Raw genomic sequence first — 25,015 nt, 5'->3', positions numbered from 1 at the left:
ATTGGTCAGATGCGCTGTCACTCCTGGCCTCTGAGGGCAGGGGCGGGCGTTGAATGGTCGGCGCTGGCGGTGGTCCCGCCCCCGCGGGGACGCGCGGGCGGAGCGGAGCCGCGGCCGAAGCCGCCAGAGCGGGGGCGGCCTGAGGGCGGGGGGGGACGCGGCAGCTGCCGCCGCCGCCGCCATGGAGGCGAAGCCGGCGGACCCGCTGCTCTGCGACAGTCTCATCCTCTGGGTGAGTGGCGCGGGGGTTCTGCCGCCTCTGGGGACCCTCGAGGGCAGCGAGGAGGCGCCAGCGGCGGGGGCTTTTCCCTCCATCCACCCCCCGTCCCTCCGGCCACCCCTCCTTCCGTCCCCGCCCGCGGAGCAGGAGCTGCGGGTGGGTCGGGCATGGCCACGGCAGCGGCGCTGCCTGGGACGCGCTGCTCACAGCCCTCAAAAGCTTCCCGCGGCACCCTCGAGGTGTTGATGTCGTGGTCGGAATATCCCGTGGGCCCAAGTGCGGCTCTCCAGCGGTGGCTTCAGTGTGGAAACTGCTCGGCAATTAACACTATTAATAAATAAATGCGGTTAATTTGAATTGACAGGCGTAGAAACCTCAGAGTATTTCATACCGGCTGGTTAAAGCGTTTATTAGTCAGGCACGCCACACCTGGGTGTGTGATGTACCTGTGCCAGAAGCACCTGTTTGGAACTGCGGAATTATTTAGGTCGGAAAAGACTTTTAAGGTCATTGAGTACAAACATATTTGTTAAATTCATCAATTACTCTTGCTTCCTCTTTATCTTTCTCTCCAAGCTTCTTCTGTGACCTTGTCTGTAGTTCTGGTTTTGCAGGTGCAGTAGTTTTGGTGGCAGGGAGCTCTATGAAATAGAACTTCTGCATGAAATCTTGGCAGGGAAGGTCACAATGTGACCTGTGTGAAGGGTTTCTCTAGAAATAGCAGGAGTTGTGTGTCTGTGAAGTGTAAATCATGGAGAGAAGGGAGTGTTTTAGAGGCATTCTAGAAATCCAGGAATGAAACTGGTAAAAGTAACAGGAACAGCAGCCTACGTAGGTGTTCTTGATTTCTGCATGGCAGTACAGAAGTGTTGATGAGTTAAAGTCTGTAAAAAATCACTGATAAACAATTTCTTCCTTTCTCTTTCCTCCTTCAATTTTCCTTTTCGTGACACTGTATTCTCCCAAGGTTTTGCTGTCTAGAATTTTGGTGGTCTTATGTTAGGTATCTTTTGTTTTTTAATCTTTCTCTTTTTTTGGGCTCTTTAACTTTCTATTTTCCCCTCAGTAGTCAGGTGAGAATAACTCCATCGTGATTCAATCACAAAAAAAATCACTGCATTTATTTTTCCACAAAAATCCTGTCAGCAGTGCTGAATTCTTTTATTTTTCACGATTCCTACTTTAAATATTTCTGTTCTAATTGTCATTTTTTTGTGTGCTCACCGTGCAATAGCTGGAATTACATCGTGAATCTTAATGGAACCTTAACTGTCTTTAAACTGAGCAGTTGTGTCAGTGTAAAGGAAGACCCAGCCCTGTGTTCGGGTTTTCCATACAGCACTCAGCAGATGCATGTTTTTAGATTTAGCACCCTATTTCTCAGGCCTAGTTTGCAACTTAGAAACTGATTCTTAACACTTGAATGTGTTTGAAACATCCCTTCACAATTTGAACTTGAGTGTGAATAATAAGGAGAAAAGTGGTGTGAGGAGAGGGAGATGGAGTGCTCTGTGTTTGGAGAGAAAAGTTCTGTAACTCTCTGCTTCTAATGGTTTTTCAGTTTATTTACTCATTAATATAGCAAACAGATGTTTATGATTCCCTGTATTTTGCTGCCAGATCTGGCACTTTTCTATTTTTATCTTACCAAATGCAATATTAGAAAACATGCTGCGTCCAGAGAAGAAAGAGAAGATTCAAATAAAAATGTTACCTGTTGTTTCTGCAGCCCAGGTGTCATTGAATTTAAAGTTCTGGGGATTTTACAGGAAAAACATAAAGCAGCTAAAGTGAATTACAGCAGTAATGTTTATGAGTATCCATGAAAAATTGACTTAGGTAATATCTGGTACAGTGGAACTCACAAGCTCCAGCAGAAACAATTTTCTAAGTTAGATATTTTTCCTCTGTGTAGAGGAAAAGCTAATTAGATGTTTTTCAGTGCTGTAGTGCCTTAGCCTCTAAACCCGGGGCTGGATGTATGGCTACATCTTCAATTGGAAACATTTTCCACTACAAATGCACTGCTTGGCACTGACACCACTGGTGATGTTCATTCTGTCCAGTGGCTGACTTAGTCTATTAATATAATTGGTTGCAGCATGGGAATGTTTATTTTTATTTTAAAATCTCTTTGATTACTCTGTAAAACCTCTGTCCCTTGTGTGTGTAATCTGGGTGTGAAATGGAGAAACTCAACCCCTCCTTGTCAGGGGAGGCTGAGGGCACACCTTTCCAGGTGGATGGGCTGATTTCTGCTGGGCACTCTCTACACTCATGTTTCATCTGCAAATGTTTGGTGGTAGAGCTACAAAATTAACTTTTCAGCTGTATATTGGGAGCATTACAGCTCTGTGTCTGAGAGAAGAACTTCTGCTGTAGCAGCAAGTGGCAGAGGGCGTTTGGGGTGGAGTTCACAAAACGGTTTTCAGTGTGAGTAGCAGCATATCCTTGGAGCTATATTTAGTAAAAGTGAAAAAATGAGGGAAGAAAGAGCACTGCTACAGTCCTTAAGTCTGTGGCTTCTCTTTCCAGCCTCCTCCCCTGCCTGCCACTTATATTAGTTTTGCAAGAACAGTAAAAATTCATTTTGATGAAATGATTGGGCTGACATGAGGTTTGGAGAACCCATAATTAATACTTCTACTCTCTTATTATTTCTAGATCTCTATGTGACTTTTAAATACATAGAGAAACCTACACTGTCAGTTCTGCTTTTTACTTAATTTTAATTAGCTGTTTCTATTCTGGGAGATCATGCATAAAGCAGTGTGGCATGTCAGGGTTTTCTGAGGCCTTGTTTATCTGCTCTAGCAGGCTCAGGTGAAAGGGTTGTACCTGTGCATAGCAATTTCCTTGCTTTATAAGGGGTATAACCAGATGGCAGCATCACAACAATGTGCCATAAAACTCTGGATTTGGGAAGCCCAGCCTGGAATGTAAACTTGCATGCCCGTGCTTGTGCTGAGGCTGCTGTGTAATAGAAGCCAGTGCTGTCCGGCATAGCAGCTTTGGGCTGTGGTGTTCCACTTAATCTTTTATGTAACCTATGAGGGATTACTGACTTCTCACTTCCTGTAAGTCAGGATTTAAACCCACTTTTTAAATTTTAAAAAATCCTCTTGCTCTGCCTATTTTTCTCTTGGCTTGATTGGACTCTTCTTGGAGGAAGCAAACAAGGATTCAGAATTATGGTCACTCTTTATAAACACAGAGTGGACAAAAACTGCCTCAGATTCTCTCAGCTGAAAACTGCTTTTCCATCACTCTGGCCCCAGTAGCTCCCTTTCCCAAACACAAGGACATTCTTTACCAGGAGTTCTGAAGAAGCTTGTGTTGCACAGGATGTTTGGGAAAGCCCTCTTGCAGAGGGACAGGTAATTTAGGACATTGTAAGTGCAAAGAGTTTAAGTCAGTTTCTGCAATGGACAGGGTTTATAAGGATTCATACTTGCACCCTTTTATTCTATCTTTTAGTAGTAGTAGTAATAATAAACTTTGTTTTGTTTATTGTGGTAAAGAAGCTCTTATTTTCCTGAGTAACTATGATGAACTGACCTGTGTATGGAAATGGCTCTCTCATCTAGAATGATTAGTGCTGAGTTGATTATCTTTGGAAGAATAAAATATTACAATTCTAAATATGCAGCTAATTCTGTCAAAATATTATCTGTAAACTTGGGGATAGTTTGAAAAACATCCCACAGTATTTAAAACAGAGAAACATTTCAACATTGAGGTAATCCTATCCTATTTCTGTTACTAAATTCTTGTAGTAAAAGACTGGATTTTTTTTTTCCCTATCAACTTTCACACTTTATTCTGATGCTGTTTTTTGTTTAGGTAGTTATGTCCAGAACTGAGCACTGTAACATAATTCAAAGGCTGGATAAGTATGACTTTAGTCTCCCAAGTTATCTTTTCATAATCTGCTTTACAAGAGAAGGCCTAGGATGAAAAAACAGAGTGTGGGTGTTCCTACCAACTTTTTAAGCTACCAGTCATAACAGTCACAAGTGTTGAGAAAATTGGGCTGGCTTAAAGTCTGTGTGGTTCAAAAAAGATTTCAAGAAAGACATCTTGCTAAGTGCTTGTCCCTGAAAGGGGAGAAGGAAGATAGCAGCTAATTTATTGTCTGCTGAACTAAACCCCAGTGTTTTTCCCTGTTTTAGCTACAGACATTCAATACAGCTGCACCCTGCAGAGATGTCCAGGACTTGACTAACGGGGTTGCCATGGCTCAGGTGCTTCACCAAATGTAAGTTGATTCTTCAGCTGGAAGAAGAGGGATTCAATTGCCTGAGGTTTTTGTGTTTGACAGACATAGTTGCTTTTAAAGTAGGCAGAAATTCAGAGTGAACAGTTTATAACAGAAGATAGGGTCATGCCTTTGTATTGCTTTTTTGGGGATGATATCATAGTTGATTAATGATGTGATGGAAAAGATGATGAGATGTACAAATACTGCAGTATTAAATTCATAATTGGGGATAATTGGACAAGGATGACATTATCGTCTTCACTTTTCCCATCAGCATTATTTCCATGCTTCAGGCAATACATTCCATTTTGGAATGAGCAACTAAAGATTCCAAAGGCATAGCTTTGTGTTCTTTTCTTCCTGAGGTTGCTCAATTAATTTTAGGTTCTAGGTTTTAAATGACAACTTACTATTCACGTGGAAGACAAGAACTGTGAAACTTCAATTGCAGTTAATAGTTAGGAATTATTTTACTTTTGATCAGCTTTCTGTTGGTCTGATGAAGATTGGTAGTCTGGGTGATACACTGGTTTTGAAATTTGCATAGAATGTTGTAATGCAAGTCTTGTTTTGAAATACTACAAGTCATCACTGCAATTTTATTGTTGTTGTTGGCCCAGGTAATTGAAGAGAAGTCTGCATTACCAGCTCAGGTTCAAAGTATTATTTTGTAATTACTAAGAAATTACTTCTACACCATCACAATCCACCCCCCCCCACCCCCCAAAAAAATGAAACCCTCCTGTCTGTTTGTAAAGATTTTAAATGTACTTTTTAAAGACAACGCTCACCCTTTTTCTGGACATGGCAAAAATTGATTGCTGAGAGTTGCTCCCCATGGATTTGGGGTATTAGGCAGCCACATGCTGTGGGCGAACTTCTTGATACCAAGTTGGTTTTTGTGCAAGTGGGGATAATGATTGTCCTTTCTTAGGTGCTTTGAGAGCAGTGAATAAACAGTGCACTGTCAAAGTTAAATATTGTTAAATATGCTGTGATTGTGCTGCTTGGCAGCTGAGTGTGTGTAATCCCTCCCTCAGCAATTTGTCCTTGTTTATGCTGGCAAACTGAATCCCCTTCTGCCCAGGGGAGCCAGAGACATACAAAATGTACAAAAAGCCAGTAGTTTAAATAATTTTACTAATTTAAATTTTAAGAATTTTAAAAAAATAACGTTTTCTTAGTACGTGCCTTTGACAAATTGGAGTGAATGCTAGTTAGTCCAGCCTACAGGAGTAGGTATGTCAGCACTAGTCAAAAAAATACGTTTCTTTACGTCATTATGGTTACTTTATCAGGTATAAAAATTCAGCATGATGAAGGCCTCCACATCCTTGTGCTCCATCCATAGCTGGCTCAGGCACACAGAGAAATCCTCCCAGCCCTGGAATGTGCCTTAATGCAGCCAGCCAACATGGAAATCTCCTGTGATATAAGTTTACCTTGTAGTCTTCAGGAATTCATGCCTTGTTAGGCACTGGAGTTCAGCATCAGATGATTTAAGCTGGGAATTTGCTGTCTTATTTATTTAAATCCTTGTTCATTGATTAATCATTTCATTTTGTTTCAGAGATGTTGCCTGGTTTGATGCATCTTGGCTCAGTCGCATCAAAGAAGATGTTGGTGACAACTGGAGAATAAAGGTATTTTAAACTGAAGATAACAAAATTTGTGGGGTTGGATGCTGTGCCTGTCCTGAGATCTGGCAGTCCAAAACCTACAGAATTAAGCTCAAGCTTTTTAAGAATATTTTAAATGAGTTTGAACTGTCTGTTGATAGTTTAAGTGCCTTCCAGCATTGTTGAATGGGGATTTTCTGCTGTGATATTTCTCTTCCTATGTCGCCTCATAGAGCTGTCTTGTAGCCATTTTATTAGAAATTATTATTTAATTTAATAAGCAAAATTTTAAATAAAATTATAACCTTGTCTTTCATGTACAACAACTAGTCCAGTAATTTGAAGAAGATACTTCAAGGAATTATGGACTACTATCATGAGGTATGGAAAATACAATTTACTGTTGTTGTTCTCCTCATTAAACATGATGATTATTGCTCTCCTTGACTTAGCCAAGTAGAAAAAAAGCTGTAATTTGTTTTGAGGACCTTTTAGGCAGCAGATGTATGATAATTATCTGTTAAGTGGGAGGTCTGAGTGAATATGAAATTATTTTGAGCAGGTGTGTTTTAGATAAGGCTCTTGGAGTACGAACTGGGAACCATTTCTCTGCCCAGGTGGATGCTGAAAGGACTGAGCTGCAGAATCCTGTTGACTTTAGTGTGTGTGTTTATGTTTGCTCTTGTCTAGAGAAGTTTTAATCCTTTTGTACACAACAGAACAGACTCAGCAACCCCAGTGTAGGTTTTATGATATTCAGTTGGAAGCTGGGAGCTGAGGTAGGAATCCTCCTGGACAGTATTAATTTGTTATCTCATGCAGGGATGAGTACAGCAGCCATAAAAGGCTGCTGTATTTTGAGTTTAAAAAAAATTGCTGAATTTTGTATTGATGAGATTACAGTTATGTAATGGGTATGGTTTAGAAAAACTTGCCAGATCTTGTTGTGGCTTCCTGGTCTTGCTGGGCTGAGCTGTGACTCCAAGAGCCAGTTCCTGACATGCTGCCAGTTCTGAGGATCTCTGGCAGGCCCAGAAGCAGAACTTCTTTAAGGTTATGAGAAGCTTTTTGAAGGATTTGGAAGCAACTCCCATGTGGAAGTGTTATATTTTTTAATTAGGTCAGTAAAAGAAATGAATTCTCTCATATATGAGTACTGCCCCAATAACTTTTACTATTGTCACTTTTTCCTGTAGAAGTGCTCAGTTAACTAAACGATATAATAAACTTCTAGGGCATTTTCTCTGTCTGCCTCATTGAGCCCAGATTTTCTACATGATAACAGATTTTCATGTTGTACGAAAATGGGAGTCTCCTTTTTCTCATAATATTAAATTTTTTTCCAGTTCCTGGGTCAGCAGATTGCAGAAGAGCTTATTCCAGACTTGACCCAGATATCTGAGAACTCGGATCCCACTGAACTGGGCAGGCTCCTGCAGCTTATTTTGGGTTGTGCAGTCAACTGTGAGAAGAAACAAGGTAGGCACTACCTTATCCTGCTCAGCAAACAGCAGACTGCCTCAGGTGATAGTTAAGGTGGAAAAGATGTAGAAACTTCTCTTTCTTATCTGTCAACATTGTTAATTTGCTGAATACTTGTTCTGAAGCTGGAGTTCACTTAAAAGCAGAAATTCCCTGGGAAATGTCTGTGAATAAAACTCAAAACTTTGTTCAGAGTAGGTTTAAAAATAGAGTCGAAAATGTGTATGGTTTATTCATATTGTTAAAATATGTACCCAGACCTATTCAAATGCAAATATAGCAAGCTTAAATTAAGTCCTTAAATTAGAAACTGCTTCTCTGCCTGCAGAGGCTCAAGACTGAATTGGTTGTTTTCTCTCTCATTACCAGAACTAATCCATGCTCTGATGGCATCTCTCCTTAGGCTGAGTATAGATTTGTCCAGTTAAAGAGTTTATAATCTTTTGTGCTTATCTGCCATATTACTGGAAAATAATGATGGTGGTTGATGGTACTCCTCTTTATAGACACCACTCCTTGTTTTGAGGGAGCTTTATGGATAATAGATTTTTCTGGATCTTTCAGCAATCATTTCATCATTTTACACAAACCATTGAGATGACCCTTGTCATGAGTCACTACAAATCCTTTTTTACAGAACACATACAGAATATCATGACCCTTGAAGAGTCTGTTCAGCACGTTGTCATGACAGCCATTCAAGAGGTAGGTAACAGTTCATAGCCTGATGCTGTCAGCCGAGAAGTCCAAATACTTTTTTGTTGGCCTTTGTGAATTTTTCATCCAAGCAAAGGTCAGGGAGGAGTATAAGTACTTTCCTAAATTATTTGGGAGGTTTGGGGCCAAGAGACCTTAAACCCCAGCCAGAAGGTTTTGGTTTTAGACTCATGGTACCCAAACATAAAACAAATGCTTAAGATTTTCTTGTTCCACACAAGAAACGTATACAGTTGCCAATTACTGATTATACTGAAGTTAGATTCTGAAATTGTCTCCGATGCTGTAGTCTTGGTCCCAGAGATAAGCTGATTGTGTTTGTGAGGTTGCATTGTTCTGACAGACCATTCCAGCCTCTGACTTAGAAGCTTGCAGCTGCATCTCTTCTATTTTTGTCATGGTGTGCTCCTCCTCCTGTCTTAATTTGTTCTTGGTTGGATCATCTTAGTGATCCAGCTCACAGCTTAGCTCTGCAGTCACTGGCTTTTGAGAGCTTCAGGAGTGTGAAGCAGAGTGTGGAGAGAGGCAAAAACTAAACACTGATTGTGAAGAGAAGGTGGTGTGTAATTGCACCTTCATTAAGGTAACAGTGGAGTTGGTAATAAGCTTTATAACTTAGATTTAAATTGTCTGTATAGTCTTTAAAGCTGTACTTGTCCTGTTGGTAGAAATAAATCCATAAAGCTTGTGTTTGTTGTCTTCTGACTAAGTAAACTTTCTAGAAGAAGGTCTAGAAATGATTCAGTAATTTCTGAGAGAGGATTAAAACCTTTTAATTGTTGGTAAACACACTGTACATCTTTGTATCTGATAAGTAATGTTCTCATTGTTTGTTTAGTGGCAATTAATGGGACACAAAGAAATGTGAAAATTGTTAAATCAATGGAGTGAAATCCTGTCTTCTGATTCATTCCAGTTTGACTGACTAGGGGTGGCAATACCTTCATCACATCACACATTCATCCAATACAATGTTACTGCAAACTTGATTAATTTTGAGAGGAGGGAGGTAAAAAATCTCCTTACTGTAGGTTTGTTTTAATCTTTTACCAGCTGTGAGACGAGGAGGAGCATTATTAATCTGTTTTTGAAGGGATGCAATAACACAATGAAAAATACAGCTGGTACTCAGTAGTCAGTGAACTTACAGATCTATAACCTCTAATTTAACCCTTTTTCCTGTGGCCTCTCTGTAGCTCATGAGCAAAGAGCTAACAAGTGCTTCCCCTTGTGATGCATCAAGTGAAGTGGAACAGCAGGTAATTGCCTGATCTGTGTTGCTATTGTAGATCAAGCCTGAACTGTAAGTTGGTATCTGGCCATCCCTTAAATGAAGAAATGCTGGTTTTCAGTGCTAATTTACTGGAAATTTAAGTGTTATTCTATAGTTTCTTTAAAAACCCACAGTGACTGCATGGGGTGAAACTGATCAGTGCAAACCTACATTGCAGGGAGGGGTAGGGGTGCACCATCAGCCTTGTCAGGCTGAGTACTTTGGGTTATTTTTAAGGGGTTGTGAAAATTCCTGATAACCTGAACACTACAAGGTGTTGCCCATAAAATGAACTTTTCTTTAAAGGCCTATAAAAATGGTGACAGCGTTCCTGTGTTTTGTTATGCCTTTAGCTTAAGTGGTTGTGTTTCAATAATTTACTTTCTAAGTGTGATAATCAAGCAGGTGAAATGAGCAGAGATCCTGATCTAGCAGAGTATTTATAGGTTTGTGTGTCAATGTGTGCACCCAACAGTCAACTTAAACAATGGGTGTAAGCAATTGAGGCATTTTAGAAGCTGTAACTGAGTACTTTGATTATGGGCCATAGTGATTGACTGCCTTATTTTTGAAAGCTTAAGAAAGCCTTGGAAGACCTTCAGGAAGCACGAGCAGAAAAAGAGGAATTGGCACAAAGATGTCAAGAGCTGGATTTGCAGGTAAGAAACAGTCAGTTGTTTGTTTCTTTAATATGTAGTGGTGCTGCTATTAAGATGCAGAAATTTTTCAGGGCAAAGTGCATTTTGCATGGTTTAAATTTTTGTGAGAATTTGTAGCTGCTTTTAGGGGAAAAGCAATTTTTCTGTGCTCCAAAATGCAATTACTGGAAAGAGTTTTCTGATGGAAGTGTAAGCTGAGGTCCTGTGCCAGCTTATCTCAAAGGTTCTTTGTCTCAGGTTAATGTTTACCAGTAGTAGCAGGTAATGTTAAAACAACCTTATCATGGATCTTAAAAATTGCCCTTTTCATTCTTAGTCCTCTAGTCTTTTGTACTCTGTCCAAAAAATCCATTTTATGTCATAAACAGTAATTAGATTTAATCATAGGAAAATCATGCTGTTTCAATAGGAGTTGATGAAGGACAAAAATTTGTAATTTATCTAAAACTTGCTGACTTTTTCTCATACATAATTGCAACATGGAGGAGATTTCAGGATAAAAATAATGAAAACTAATAGATCCTTGCTGACATTTTCAAACAACACTAATAATGGGCCTATTTTTGTTTTTAATGGGTATAGCAGTTAATCAAGTCACTCTTGAGAGAAAGGAAAGATGACTTCATAACAATAAATAGAAATTTGCATTTCAATCAAAACTTTAAAGAAAAAATCACTTATTAGCCCCTCTCTTATGGCACTATAATCTGAGAATAGAAAGAGTTTTATCTGAGAAGGCAATTCATGTCAGATTTGGCTGTGCACAAGGAGAATATTGGGGTGGCATCTTCTTGTAAGAGCCAGAGGGCTGTACTGGCTGTGAGAGCCTCTGGAAATGAATAACCACAAAAGCAGAGGCCAGTTTTACATTTCTTGCTGACAATGTCAACTGTAAAAGCAGAATACTTGTGTCTAAAGCATCTCAGAGCTACTTGCCATGCCCAGGAAGCTACTGCTATAACTGAGTTGATATTTAATTTTCTTTTTTTCTGGAGGTAGTAGTAAGGCTTCCTATTAAAAGCAGAGATGTAAAAATGCTTGTGAGAAGAATCTGCTGGAGAAGTCCCAGGTGTTCTCTTGTTCTCGCTGGCTTTTCTTCCAGACTTCTCTATTAATTAATCATAGGTGATACAGAGCCAGCTGCTCATAACATGGCATGGGACAGGTGAAAGGTGTTCAGGGGAAAGGCACTGAATATAAACAGATGAGTTAATGGCAGCACAGCTCTGTAATACTGTGATGTGTCTTTAAAACCTCTCTTCATAATTTCTGTTGACTGTGACACCACTTCTGCTACATTGAAATAATTAAAAAAGAAGAGAAGGCTACCAGAAAGCAACTGAGAAAAGATGTAAAACTTGTTCTGAGTTGTGTATCATACTATGATCTTTAGGGTTTTTTTAAGTCTGAGATGCGTGATGTTTCAGGATTATTGTGAAAGTCCGAATGTTGTGCATGCTTAAGGAGTGGCTGACCCTTGAACAGGAGGCTGAGCAAGGCTCAGATGTGCTCCCTACTCACAGGTGTTTGTGTGCATGTAAATAGTAAATGACATCTGGTGCATAAAAAGGAGTGAACCTAGAAAGCCAGCACCTCATGAAGGGGCAGATGAATTACTCTCTGACTTTTACATGTTTGCCTGATAGATTTTTAAATTATGATCACAAATTGTTTCTTAATATTGCATACTGTAGATTATATCTGTTTAATAATGTCATCATGATATGTTTTGTTTTATTTATTTGAAGCCATAATATTGACTTGACGCTTCTCATTTAAACTAATTCTTAATAAATTCACTTGTAAGGTCTCAGTCTTCCTTGATATTTTCCAAGAGTATAAGAAAGGTAGGTTTACTTTATAATTCAGGAAAACATAACCCAAAAAGCATATTGTCCCTGTTTCAATGCAGTCGACTAACACATGCTGCGTGCTCTTACGTTCGACAGGACGTTAAAATTAACACAGCACCTTTCACTAGACAAACTTTAAAGGTTCTATCCTCTTAATCCTTGTGGCTGTGAGGCTGGCTGCTGTCAGTGAAGTGCTGTAGCCCCTGTGCTTAGCTGTGACACCGGGTAGCCGTGTGTGTGCTGCCAGGGTTGCATGCTCCCCCGAGGCTGGCCAGGCTGTCCGTGCGTGTGCGCTTCGGCCGACCCCGCTTCCCGCAGCCATCCCCGCTGAGCACGGCAGCCTGGGCTGCTGGCCATGCCCTGCTGCTTCTGGTTGTCAACTACAGGCAAGATGGACACTTGTTGCAGCAGCACTCAAGAGTTTTTTGTACGGCGTCCAGGGTGTTTTTAATGGAAGTAGCAGTTTCTCTCCATATCACTTTGTCTGCCTTTTTACCGTGGTTTCAGTTACAGAAATTCGTCTTTTTATTTAGAGGGACTTTTCCTTTAGTGCTTCATAACCGTCATACACTAAAGCATCTGTATGCTCAAGTGTGCTCTGTAAACTACATTCTAAAACTTCTAAATGCTCAGCCTTTTTCATAAACTAATTTGGTAATGTATTGCTGTCTTGCTTCAGATCTTTGGACAGGTCTTATAGTGTTCATGCTGTTTTATCTGTGCTAGGTGGCTGCCCTCCAGGATGAGAAAAACAGCTTGATGTCAGAAAATGAGATTATGAATGACAGACTAGAGCAATTAGACGACTCTCTTGATGATCCCAATACCATGGTTGCAAAAAAGTATTTTAGTGCACAGTTGCAGCTGGACCAATTGCAAGAAGAAAACTTCAGGTATGAAATTATTTTCCCCCAAAATCTCTCACTTGTCTAATGAACTCTGAAAATTTCTGGTACTCTTTGGGGCTTTTCCATCTCCATTTCTTTTGCATTAAAAGCTGTCTAGTGCTGTATAAGCATATTTTAAAGGCAGTCCTTACATTTAAAAAGAAAAAGGATCTGTTACTTGTTGTAAAATATATCACCTTGTAATTGGAATTGCCCTCTAATACTTAGAAAAAGGGAAGAATGTGATGGAAGGTAAAAAAATGAGTGCTGACTTGTGTATCAACAAATCAAAAGCTAAACCCCCCAACACCACCATGTCTCTCAGCTGAACTGATTTCTTTAGTCTCTCTCTGTGATCCATATTGGGAAACAAAATCACTTTTCATGTGATTCCTTGATACTGATGTGATAAATTTGCAATGTGCAATGCATTATGCTTTAACAGGTAGACAAAAAATGTTCCATTTTTATTGTAACATTTTCCCAGCTACTTAAATCAGTAGTTTTCCTTTTATCTTGTTTCTTTTTAGTAATTCTAGTACTAAATGAAACTGTGCAATAGTGATGAGTTCCTAACAAAAGTACTGGTTTTGATCTGGTAGGCTTGAAGCTGCAAAAGATGAGTATCGTGTCCATTGTGAAGACCTAGAAAAGCAATTGATTGAGCTGCAACATAGAAACAATGAACTGACCTCTCTGGCAGAAGAATCGAGAGCCTTAAAAGATGAAAATGACATTCTTAGGTATGTAGCAGAGAGAGCTCCACACACACACACATTAGGATTTAATGGCTAAATCCAAGGATTTATATGTAACAAGATTTTTTTGAGGTGTTATTTCTGCAGATCTTACCTGAATGAGCTCTTTGGCTAAGCAGAGGTGAAGTGCAGGCTTTCAGGGAAAGGCTCTATTGTTTGGCAAGAATGACACATGGAATTTGTCTGTGAAGCAGAATTAATGACTACAGAACTTAAACTTCTTCATATGGGACAGAAAGTGGAAGTTCTCATGTAGAATAGTATATATACAGCTAGAATTTTAACCTAACTTCTGGTGTCAGCATTCTAGGCCAGATTTAGGTTAATGAGATCATTAACAAAATGAAGATGAAACACACAGTAACTTTCATGAGAATTCAACGTAACATTCCAGCTTGTGTAAACTGTATTAAATACCAGACCACCCAAGAAATATACAAAAATAAATTGTATTGTGAAAGCAGATATGCTATTAATAAAATAATATTAATAAAACATGGAAAGAAAAGTGGTTTCAGGTGTTTAACTTAGTGGTTCTTAAATAACATCTGAAACAAATCCTAGTTGTAGATTTTTTCCATTATTTTCTTGTACCAGCTTCTGGCGAGATATGAATGCAGATAATAAACACAGATATTAAAATTAATTTTAAAAATATGGTCCCAATGTTTTCTTACCATGTAGATTTTTTTAATGATCAGCTGACAGTTCTCAGTGTATCTGCCAGTGATCATTCTCACAGAGCAGTTATGTTCTAATTCTGAATAATCCCCCAGTGAGAACATACCGGGTACCAGTATTTTGAGGTGACTGTCTAGCACAGGATGTTGTGGTGCCACAGAATTCCTCAGGGATATTTGACCCACTAACCCTTGCTCATATTTTTGGCATGTGACTGTCAGTCTCACTTGAAGGCTGGCTGATTTCAGTTTTTACAAGCAAGTTCGTGTCGATTACACATTTAAAAATAAAGCGGTGAAACGTAACTGCTGCTAAGCATGTCACATCTCTCTTTGAAAATGGTGTGTGTCAGCAGAGTTTGGGTTTTGTAACCTTTCCTTCTGGTTGCTGTTGGTACCTCAAGGGCTACTGCAGACAAGGCAAGCAAGCTGGAGTCAACAGTGGAAGTGTATCGAAAGAAGCTGCAGGACCTGAACGATTTCCGCAGGCAGGTCAAGTCCCTGCAGGAGACCAACATGATGTACATGCACAACACCGTCAGTCTGGAGGATGAGCTCAGGAAAGCCAACGCAGCACGAGCCCAGCTGGAAACCTACAAGAAACAGGTAGTGCTGCACTTGTGTTTGAAAGGTTCCTTTTTCCCCAGGTAGCTGGGAACACCTTGAAAACCCCTCATTGTCCTTCTGGAATTTCTGAGTTGTGAATTTCTGGAATTTCTATGTTGTTCATACCTGGCAGTTCCCTTGTGGGCTTTTCCCTGTTTGTTAAACTTGCAAGCTTAACTGTAGTTGCCCTCTCAACTGATGTGAGTGTCCATAGCCTGAAGGCTTTTCTTCTTTACTCTGACTGAGGTAATTTGTGTTCCTGGGAGAGGTTGTTGAGCTGTTACTGAGATAATTTGTATGGAATTATAGAATGGTTTTGCTTTGAAGGGGACCTTGAAGATGATCTCATTTCACTGCTGTGGTCAGGGGCATCTTCCACTGTCCCAGATTGCTCCAAGCCCCATCCAACCTGAGCTTGAACACTTCCAGGGATGGGACACCCACACTCTTTGAAATCTGTGCCAGGGTCTCACTGCGCTCACAGTAAAGAATTTTTTCCTAATACCTGATCTAAACCTGTTCTCTCTCAATTTGATCCCATTCCCCTTGTCCTGTCACTACATTCTTATGTTCTCATATTCTTACCATTCTTCATAAAAATTAAAAGTTTTAATTTAATTTCAGTGGAAATTAAGAAAGAGTTAAATAAAAAAAAAAAATCCAAAACCAACCAACCAAAAAATCAATATAACCCCCCCCAAAACACAGAGGTCCCCATCCCCTCTCTGCTTCCTTAAGCTTGAGGAACCAGCTGTTTTATTTTGGCTGAATTGGACAGGAAGGACTGTTTTAATGTAGCTTTTTAAAGTAGCATCTTGCAGCATTCCTGTGCTAAATAGTGCTTTTATGAAAAGGTCCAGGAGCTTCATAACAAACTGTCTGAAGAATCCAAAAGAGCTGATAAGCTGGCATTTGAAATGAAGCGACTTGAAGAAAAATATGAAGCTTTGATGAAAGAAAAAGAGGTAAGTCTCTTTACGAGTTTTTTTGAGCACCTAAATCTCTCTCAGATCCTCTGCTTGAGGAGAACCTTCCTGGAAGTAGTGTCACCATAAAAATGAAGTTTAGTGTCCTCTGTGTGTGCATTCACATAAAAAAAAAATATATATAATCATCAAATCCTGAAGGTTGGGAAGGATCTCCAAGATCATCAAGACCGGCCTAAAATTTGCATGAGTCACTGTCACTTCTGATTAATGATGTTTGGTCTTAAAAGTGGTGCAGCCTGACCTAATTCCATCTCAAATGTGTCTTGTTAGAGACTAATAGTGCAGTGTGATGCATTAAGAGAGACAAATGAGGAGCTCCGGTGTGCACAGATGCAGCAGGATCACCTGAGTCAAACAGGTACTGCTTTATCTTCAGAGACTCTTTTATTTGGATTAGAGGTTTCTTTAAGTGTGCTACATTAAACCCCTCATGTGATTTCAGGTGAAAAAAGCCATGAGAATCTTGCTGCTGAAATTCTGCCAGTGGAATATAGGTGAGACCCACAGGCTGAGGTTGGTTGGGGTGTTCATAGGTGGGGCATGATAATGTCTCTGTGAAAGTTCAGTATTTTCATCAATGTGATTCTTTATCCCACTCCTTGCTCTAGGTGCTAATAATTATTTCCCCATACTAAAATTACTTTACTTTTTTCTTTAAACCATATCAGATTGCTGTGTATAAATCTGGGTTTGGAGTGACAATTTAAAACTTTGCTCATATACCTTGAAGTTTTCAAATATTTTAAGTTACCTTTTAAAAACAAATTGCATTGTTACCCCAATTACATCATTAAGTTTAACTTGCTTGGCTCACTTTAATGTTGGGGGAGTGAACAGAACTATTACTTCTTCCTCTTAGTCTCCTTCTTAATTAACAGTGACTTTTTGTGTTGTTCTTGCTTTAGAGAAATGTTTATTCGGCTGCAGCATGAAAATAAGATGCTGCTGCTGAAACAGGAGGGATCAGAAAATGAACGGATTGCTGAGCTCCAGGAAGAGCTGGAGCAGAAGCACCGGACAGTGAACGAGCTGGAAACTGAGAAAAGGTGATGGGGGAAACTACATCTTACAATACAACAAAAAGTGATCTCTGGAATTTTTAGGGTGACTTGTGCCTTGCATCTGTAGCGTAGGAATCTTTTCTTTCACCATAAATGAAGGATTATGAAGCAAGGATAAAGGAAAGTGGTTTCAGTGTGGTAGATCTGTGTGTACCATACCCTGAAGGAAGTGTTGCTTACAGGACACTCTTCTTCAATCTGAATTATTCTTGGTACACCAAGAATGGGCGTGAGCTCTATTTCTAGAACTTCAGAGTGTTAGACCATGAATTTTCTATTAATGAATGCTAAAAAGTTTTACTAAAATAGGAAAATCTTTAATAGTTACGTTTTTTCAAAACTTAAAATGACTATAGGAATTTCATTATAAAATGTTCAGTAAAGCTCCATGTTTGTTTCTGCAGAAGTTCCAGTCAAACTAAAAGCATTTGAAATCAGTTTATTTGTGGCTTAAGTTGTGCTGGGTAGACCCTATGAAAAACTAATGAAACAGAAAAATCTGTCTGTGAACTATTTATTTAGATGGGCAATAACTGAGTTTTCTTCCTAAAAGGCTCAATGAAGAGCGTATTGGAGGATTACAGCAGCAGATTGAAGATCTGCAAAAGACTTTACAGGAGCAGGGATCCAAGACTGAAGGAGTAAGTGAAACATTTTGCCAGTTTTGTTTGAAGTCCTCCAGTTTAGCATCAAGTCCTTTGTTTAGCATCTTATTTTTTAATGTATCTGAGAAATACCTCCATATCAACTGCTGTTCAGTTGAAAAGCTCATGTTTTATATGATTCCTTCTATGGAACTGTAACCCCTCTACTTTACTTTTAAAGTCCCTGCTTTTATCATTCAGTGGATTTATTTGCTTTGGCTTATTTAGTTGTGCTAAGTATTCTTGGCTGATATGTAAGAGCCCTTGAACATTGCATGGTATAGAATACTGAAATACAATTGAATTTTAACTCTCTCTTTTCACAGTCCAGCAACCTGAAGCAGAAACTGGCAGCACACATGTAAGTAAGGCACATACATCCACAATAGCTTATTTATACTCAATAGAGCACAGGAACTGCTTAAATCTTGGTAGGGATGTCTAAGCCACTGATTTGAGAATTATGCATAGAGTTAAATATTGGTGTCATAGTTTTGTTTACTCTGACTATGATGATCTTGTAGTACCAGTACCACTTCACTGTCTCTTCATCACCACCAGCATTTTAACTGTTCTGATTCTACAACAGACTGCTAAAACCATCACTCAGAGTGTATTCTGTTCCTCTGAAATATTTCCAGTCCTTTCACCTAAGATGATACTGGAAGGGCTTAATTGTCCATTTTCCTAGTTTTAACTAAAGGAGGATCAACTCAGAAGTCACAACTTTTATGATATTAATATTTCTATTCAAACCCTGAAGAATTGCTAGAGCTTAAAATACTTATTTAAATACTTCTGTCATGAAGTTTAAGCTTCCAGCTGTTAAACCTGAAATTATTTGGGAGCTTAATCCGTAGCCTACCTTTTCATTTCCAGGGAAAAGTTGAATGAGGTTCATGATGAGTTACAGAAGAAAGAGGCTGATCTTGCAGAGCTCCAGCCTGATGACAGTCAGAACCGTGAGTTGTTTTGTGGAGGTTTTTTGGGGTATTTTTTAATAAGACTGTGTTAAGTTTCTTCTGAAATGATTCCCATAACCAGTGGATTATGGGATATTTGTCTGGATGAGGCTTTCTGCTGCAGCTTAGCTTTGAATCTGTACTGGGGGGTCTGGAGGGGTTTTGTGTGTGGTGGGGGGCGGGGAGAGGGTCCTGGGGGCGTGAGGTTTGTTGAACATTGCTCTGCAAAATGGGATTCCAGGGTCAGGTGGGACAGCTGGAACAAAAATAAGAACTTAAACCTTCTAAACTTAAACTTCTAGCTTCTACATTGCTCTCTATTTGAGGGATGCTGACATCAAAAGAACACAGAAGCCCTGAAAGTACCATGTCGGTTTTTATTTTGTTTGTCTTTGTTGGTAATTTCTGTAAACAGCCCAGAAGATTGGAGAGCTGGAAGCAGCTTTAAGGAAAAAAGATGAGGATATGAAAGCAATGGAAGAAAGATATAAAATGTACCTTGAAAAAGCAAGGAATGTGAGTGGCATGTTTCTGAGCATATGCATTCCTCCCTCATAAATTGTTAAACGGATTGAGTGTGTGTGTTCCCACCTCCCAATTAAAAGCAGTAGCTGCAAGTTGCATTTTTAGTCAGATTGTTCAACTGCAGTCACTTAAGTCTGAGAGAATAAATAGGGTTTGGGCTGAGCATGAGGTGCAGTAAGGATTCCTTTGTACCCTTTGATCTCTGTTGTAAAGTGTAACAGCCTGACCAGTGCCCAGCCTGTTCTCACATTCCTCCTTTGAGCAGATGAAATGCAGAGCTGTTGAGAATCAAACTGACTTGTAATGCTCTTGTTTTGCCTTGCCCAGGTGATAAAAACTTTAGACCCCAAGCTAAATCCAGCATCAGCAGAAATTATGTTGCTCAGAAAACAGATACTGGAAAAAGACAAAAGAATTGAAGCACTAGAGGTAAAAGTTTTGCATGTATTTAAAAATAGCTTCTAATATAATCTCTTTCTGATACTAGGCATTCAAGATGTTGTTTCCTAGTGATTCAGTAAAATCTGCCTGGCTGAAATTCTTAAAGGATTGTTGACAGTAGTCCAAACATCAGAAAAAACTGGGGAAATGCATTGTGTTTCACAGCACTATTGATGGGACTGTTTGGAATAGTTGCCTGAGAATCATCCTCAGCATGATTCAGTAGGCTGATGGGTCTGAATGTAAATGCTGTGGCCTCACATTTCTTTTATGTATGAGTACAAGAGAATTATATAATAGCAATTAGCCAGTCACTGGAGGGACAGTCTTTTCAGGTGAAAAATTACTAAATTATTTATAGATTTTCTGATACACAGCAGACCTCTTGTGCATTTCCCCACACAATCCCTCAGAGTGCATTTCCAAGTTCCATTTGTTTCTAACTGCAACTTGTGTAGTTTAGCCTCTTCTTAAAGCAGGCTGATATTTATCTCTCAGTTTTTCATGGAAGTATCTTTGTTTATACTTCTTTGTAGTTATTTGGTGTATTGAAGCATTTCTGCTGCCTTTGTTTATTTCACTCAGTGGACTGCAGCAAGTTTATGCAGATACAATTTGTGGTTTTACTGAGATTTGTGTCCTTGCAGAATGAATACAAAATGGCCAAGCTACGTGACTATGAGGAAAAGCTGATTGTAACTGCATGGTACAACAAGGTGGGTTAAAAATTCACTTTTTGAAACATCTTTTGCTACACATGCCAGTTAAATCTTAGTTAACCTAAGAAATGCAGCAGAAAAAATTCTGTGTGCATACTAAGAAAGCATGAGCAGAATGGGTAATTTTTTTTCTTCTGTTTTTGCTGTTGTTGAAGTTGTTGTTTAACTCTTGCAGAGCCTGAGTCTGCAGAAGCTGGGCATGGAAGCCAGGCTGGTGGGCAGCAGTGGCAGCTGCGCGGCCGGGCCCGGCCGCTCCTTCCTGGCGCAGCAGCGTCACGTCACCAACACCAGGAGGAACCTCACTGTTAAAGTACCAGGTGCAACATCTGATTAAACACGAGGACATGAAGAAGACTCACATGCTAAAGTGTCCTTAAATGTTTTATACCTTTCCACTTTACCTACTTGATGAGAGAGGAGGTTAGAATGCTGGGCAGCTGCAAATGGCAACATCAGATCCTGTCAGAAAGGGATTAAGGTGATCAGCCAGAAGGTAGCATGTAGTTTTCCAAGTAGATTTAATAACTGCAGCATGTACAAGCACAACTTAAAAGATTTCTATTTGCCTTCAGATTATATTGTAAATATGAAATTTGGCACTATATATTTAAAACTTTATTTAAGTGGGTTCGGGCTAGAAAGTTGACTTTTATAATGGGAAGATGTTATGCAAAGGTGTACTTCAGGAAACTGGCAATATTGGGCGTTTTTGCTGGGCTCTTCTGAAAACAGATCTAAAAGATTGGTAACATCTTTTAAAAAAAGTCTTTTTTAGAATAGTAAGTACAATTTTAAAAACAGCAAAGTACTTGCATTTATAGAAGAAGAAAATAAAGGTGTGATACTAGTTGTATGTAACAGAAGACAGGATTTGTTTTATGAGAAGCAGAATTTCTCAGTTTATTAAAAAAAAAAATAAGCAAAGCTTAAGTTGGTGCATGTATGCACTGAGGAAAACCTGTCTTTAAGATGTTGAATTCATTTAAGCCAAAAAAGCTTGTCTTTTCCTGGGTAAGAAAAAAGTTACTATACTAACTCAAAAGTCTGGGCTATATTTTAAAAGTCTGGCATATTGGTATACTGCATTTATCTGCAGAACGGGGATTAGGTGGGAAGGAGCCCCATTTATTTCAATTTATTTATACAAGCCTGTGCATGGAAATGGCATTTCCTCTTTTTTAAATATAGTTTCACTTGGCTATTCTGAACTAACTGTGCTAGGCAGAGGAGTGAGAGATGGCTTTGGCAGGTACTGGCAGCAGAGGTTGTTTGTTGGCAGGGAGCAAAGTGCATAAACTGTTTGATTGAAGATTAAATGGGAGTTTTTACCTGAAATCTGTGTGCAGGAAGTTGCTGTTTTTCACAAAACTTGTGACGTTATTTCCCAAATGTCTCACTCTTGTTTTTAATTGTAATTTTAGGAAACCTGTTAATGTCTGTTCTTTGCAAATGGTCTAGGAAAGGTTCGTTATACCAATAGTTAAATAAAATAAAATTGCAGCAGCCCTTAAAATGAAATGAATACATTTAATTTAAGTATTGGAGGGTGCTATACCCGACCACCATCTAATATAAAATTCAGCTGACTGTGAGAATGAAAACACACCTGTCTTACCATTAAGGCCATCTTTGATTTGAGAACAGGGTTCAGCTATACAGAATTTTAAAGTTTTGAATTGTGACATTTGGATAGTGTGTCATTTTGCCTGCCCCTCACTATAGCTTGTCCTTTGATTTCTTCCTTCCCCAACATTTGAAGTCTTTAATTGGGTATTGCATGTCATGCCAGAGAAAAGACAAGCATTCATTTTTGCTACAACTTACTTAGGGTTGCTTCTTAGTTGTGGTGGTTGTTTTCCAGTGCTGTATGTATGAATAGGCATTCAACAGATTTCCTCCTTCAGAAAGCATTGTTTAAAAGCCAGGCTTGTGCTCAGTGTGGCATGAGCCAGACACATGGCTGTTGGAGAGTTGTCTGTGGTGTTCTTCAGGACTCTGCTTCTTTGGACTACCTCGTGGGTTTTGAGGTCTTTCATTGCTGCAGTGGTGTTAGTGGAGCTGGTGTTGTTAAGGTACAGTTGCATATTTAATTTGCCAGTGCTGTGGGTGGGAGGGAGGTGGTGGTTGAGCAGTGGATCAGGAGATTAAGGCTTAGCAAGATGCTTCCATTCCTAAAGTCTGGTATTTGGTGTGTTCTAGTGAAACGTGGAGCTGTTTCTGATGGTGTTGAGTGGGTCTCTTAAGCCTTGTTCATTGCAGCATGGAAACTTTCATGGATGTCCTTCAAATACTCATGTAGTTGGTAGGCTTGATTTGTTGTACTCCTCCCAGTAGTGGAGCTGTGTCAGTAGTCTGTCAGGTGCTGAATAGTGACAAACTTGGAGCAATGTCTTTGACTTACACTTCTCAAAACTGCAGACCCTGGGACCAAAAAATAATTAAGAACCTCCCTATCATTTAATTAGAAGCCTTTTTCAGGGCACAGTTGTCCCCAGTAATCATGTTGGGGTTGCCAAAATGAATCTGGTTTTCAGGTATTGGATGAAATGTTGTTTATTTGGGGCTTTTCCAAACTGTTAAGAGTGAAGCCTGTGAATATCACTCTAGGGTTTCTTTGGGACTGAGAACCTGTTTAAAACAGCTTTTATACAAGTAGTTCAACCTGGGTTCTGTCCTGTGAATGAGGAACTGATGTGTGGAAATAAATACTGGATTATAAGCCATGGTGTTGTATTCACTTCAGCTCATCTGCCTGTGCAGGAAGGACCATTAGGTCAGGATCATTTTAATGTTTGCTTCACCCATGTCAAACCAAAAAGCTGCTAAAAACTCTGCTGTGTTACAGCTGAGCTGTGTCCAGCATGCAGCAGCAGAGCCCTGTCACTCCATGTCCTTTGGTGCACCATGGCTGAGGCAGGAGGAACAGAGAGACCCCTTGGCTCTCCTGAAAGGTGAATTTGTACCAGCACAGTTCATATGAGGTGAAAAAATATGAGGTGAAACCACTGAATCCTGCTGAAGTTAAATGGCATTATTAGGAATTTAGCCAGTTTCCAGTAAAAAACGGGTAATGTAGATCCAAAGAAACAAAAAAATATGTTCTGATTGACATATCATTTATTAATTATTTTTATATAAGATTAATTACTATGGAGGAGAAGTGTTTTATAGCAATAATACAAAATATGGACTAGTAGGTTCTTTTACTCAAGATGGGTCAGGCAGCAGTTTTGAGAAGATTATTTTGCAATAGACTTATATAGTGGTTTAAGAAACGTTCACTGAAAATAAATTTTCACCTGATTTTTTTGTTCATTAAAAATATATATATATGGGTATTCTATTTTCTATGATATACACTTACTTGGAAATAAGTAATATAAGCAATACTGATGTTCTATTTAGGTAGCCATAAATAGTTTAGAAATTAGGAAATGAAAACAATTGTTTAGGAGTTGGTAGTGTCTAGTACAACAATTTTTTTACTTGTTTCTTTTTCCTCTTCCCCTAAGTTAAGGTTTTCAGTGTATCGGTGTCTACATCTTCTGTTTAAAACAAATGTAAACACTGTGTTGCATAGAACTCAAAAAATTGCACTAATTTTTAAACTTTTTGTTTTATTTTTTTCTTTGGAAAAAATCCTTTTATATTCACATAAAGATTTTTAAAATTAATTCTTTGGTGTCTTTATTCCAAGCCATGTATCTAATGCTCCCTAGCTGGTGTTTCTGGGCATTGCACAACCTGGTTCTATTTCTTGGTACATTTACACCACCTCAAACACCCTGTTCAGGACAGGTATTACAATGAGGGTGTGGATGTGATGAGTTGTGCTGCTCTCCTCTGCTGTTTCCAGTTCATCCCTCCCACCCAAAGCTGGTTCCCTCTGCTCAGCCCACAGGCTGAGAGCTTGGCAAAGGGCCTTGTGAAGTGAAAGATAAAACCCCTCTGCAGATGGGCAGTGGAGTGACCTCAGTAATTATTGCTGCTGAGGTTGGTGAGGGTCTCTGCCTGTTCTCAGCCCCACCTGAGATGACACAGAGGACAGGTAGAGCTCTAAATCACTGTTCTTGCTTTTGTTGGGAAACTGTCTGCCCTGTCCAGCCTGCTCTGCAGGTGATTTATGTGCTCCGTTCTTAGTCCCATTGCCTGCTCTCATTCCATGAGCACTACCCCCTGCCCAGAAGTGCTGTTGGTGAAGACTGGCAGCCTTCAGCCCTCTGGAGTGAAGATCTGAGGATGAGGAGCTGCGTTGATTGCCCAACATGGAAGGGCCTGTCCCAGAGGGGTTGAAGCCATTATGGAAGAACTGGTTTTTGTCCCACCATGTGTCCTCATTTCTCCACCTTACTAGATCTGTGAAACAGCCTCAAGTACCAGGAGCAGTATCTCAGCCCAAACTCTTGTTTCCACTGGCACAGAAAATCAGAGGAGGTGGTAGAACCCCCACCCAGCCAGTGCTGAAGGAGCTGTGCTAGCAGCTGTGTTCACCTGGGAGAAATTTACATACTCTTGGAACAGGTGAGCTGTACTCCAGGGAAAATGGAAAAGAGGAAAAGATTGCTCTCTGCTCATTTCCTCAGCAGGAGAGCAGGAGCTGGAGGTGTGTGTTCCTGGTGCTGTGCTGATTTCCTGATTTCCCATCCTACTCCCAGGAGC

General features: G+C 39.6%; 1 protein-coding gene across 1 annotated transcript; it reads left to right on the top strand.

Annotated features, from left to right (window-relative positions):
• Positions 1–96: 96 nt before the first annotated feature.
• On the top strand, positions 97–24,030 carry HOOK1 (hook microtubule tethering protein 1). The gene is made up of 22 exons (XM_009088771.4): positions 97–232; positions 4,393–4,478; positions 6,052–6,124; positions 6,431–6,481; positions 7,447–7,579; positions 8,220–8,287; positions 9,496–9,558; positions 10,148–10,231; positions 12,811–12,977; positions 13,574–13,714; positions 14,814–15,015; positions 15,870–15,980; positions 16,275–16,362; positions 16,447–16,498; positions 16,910–17,050; positions 17,619–17,706; positions 18,036–18,070; positions 18,589–18,671; positions 19,087–19,187; positions 19,524–19,625; positions 20,285–20,353; positions 20,532–24,030. The coding sequence occupies exons 1-22, from the start codon at positions 182–184 to the stop codon at positions 20,688–20,690; spliced, it is 2,148 nt and encodes a 715-aa protein (XP_009087019.1). The 5' UTR covers positions 97–181; the 3' UTR covers positions 20,691–24,030.
• The last annotated feature ends 985 nt before the right edge of the window (positions 24,031–25,015 follow it).

The sequence above is a fragment of the Serinus canaria genome, chromosome 8 (genome assembly GCF_022539315.1).
Source record: "Serinus canaria isolate serCan28SL12 chromosome 8, serCan2020, whole genome shotgun sequence".
Taxonomy (NCBI): domain Eukaryota; kingdom Metazoa; phylum Chordata; class Aves; order Passeriformes; family Fringillidae; genus Serinus; species Serinus canaria.
The sequence above is the reverse complement of the archived record's forward strand: the minus strand, read 5'-3'. Positions and strand labels throughout refer to the sequence as shown.

Excerpts from the sequence above, each read along its gene's own strand:
- HOOK1 (XM_009088771.4), top strand. The coding sequence starts at position 182 with ATGGAGGCGAAGCCGGCGGACCCGCTGCTCTGCGACAGTCTCATCCTC. Across the intron at positions 17,051-17,618 it reads GAGCTGGAAACTGAGAAAAG|GCTCAATGAAGAGCGTATTG; the intron begins GTGATGGGGGAA and ends TCTTCCTAAAAG. Across the intron at positions 18,071-18,588 it reads CAGAAACTGGCAGCACACAT|GGAAAAGTTGAATGAGGTTC; the intron begins GTAAGTAAGGCA and ends TTTCATTTCCAG.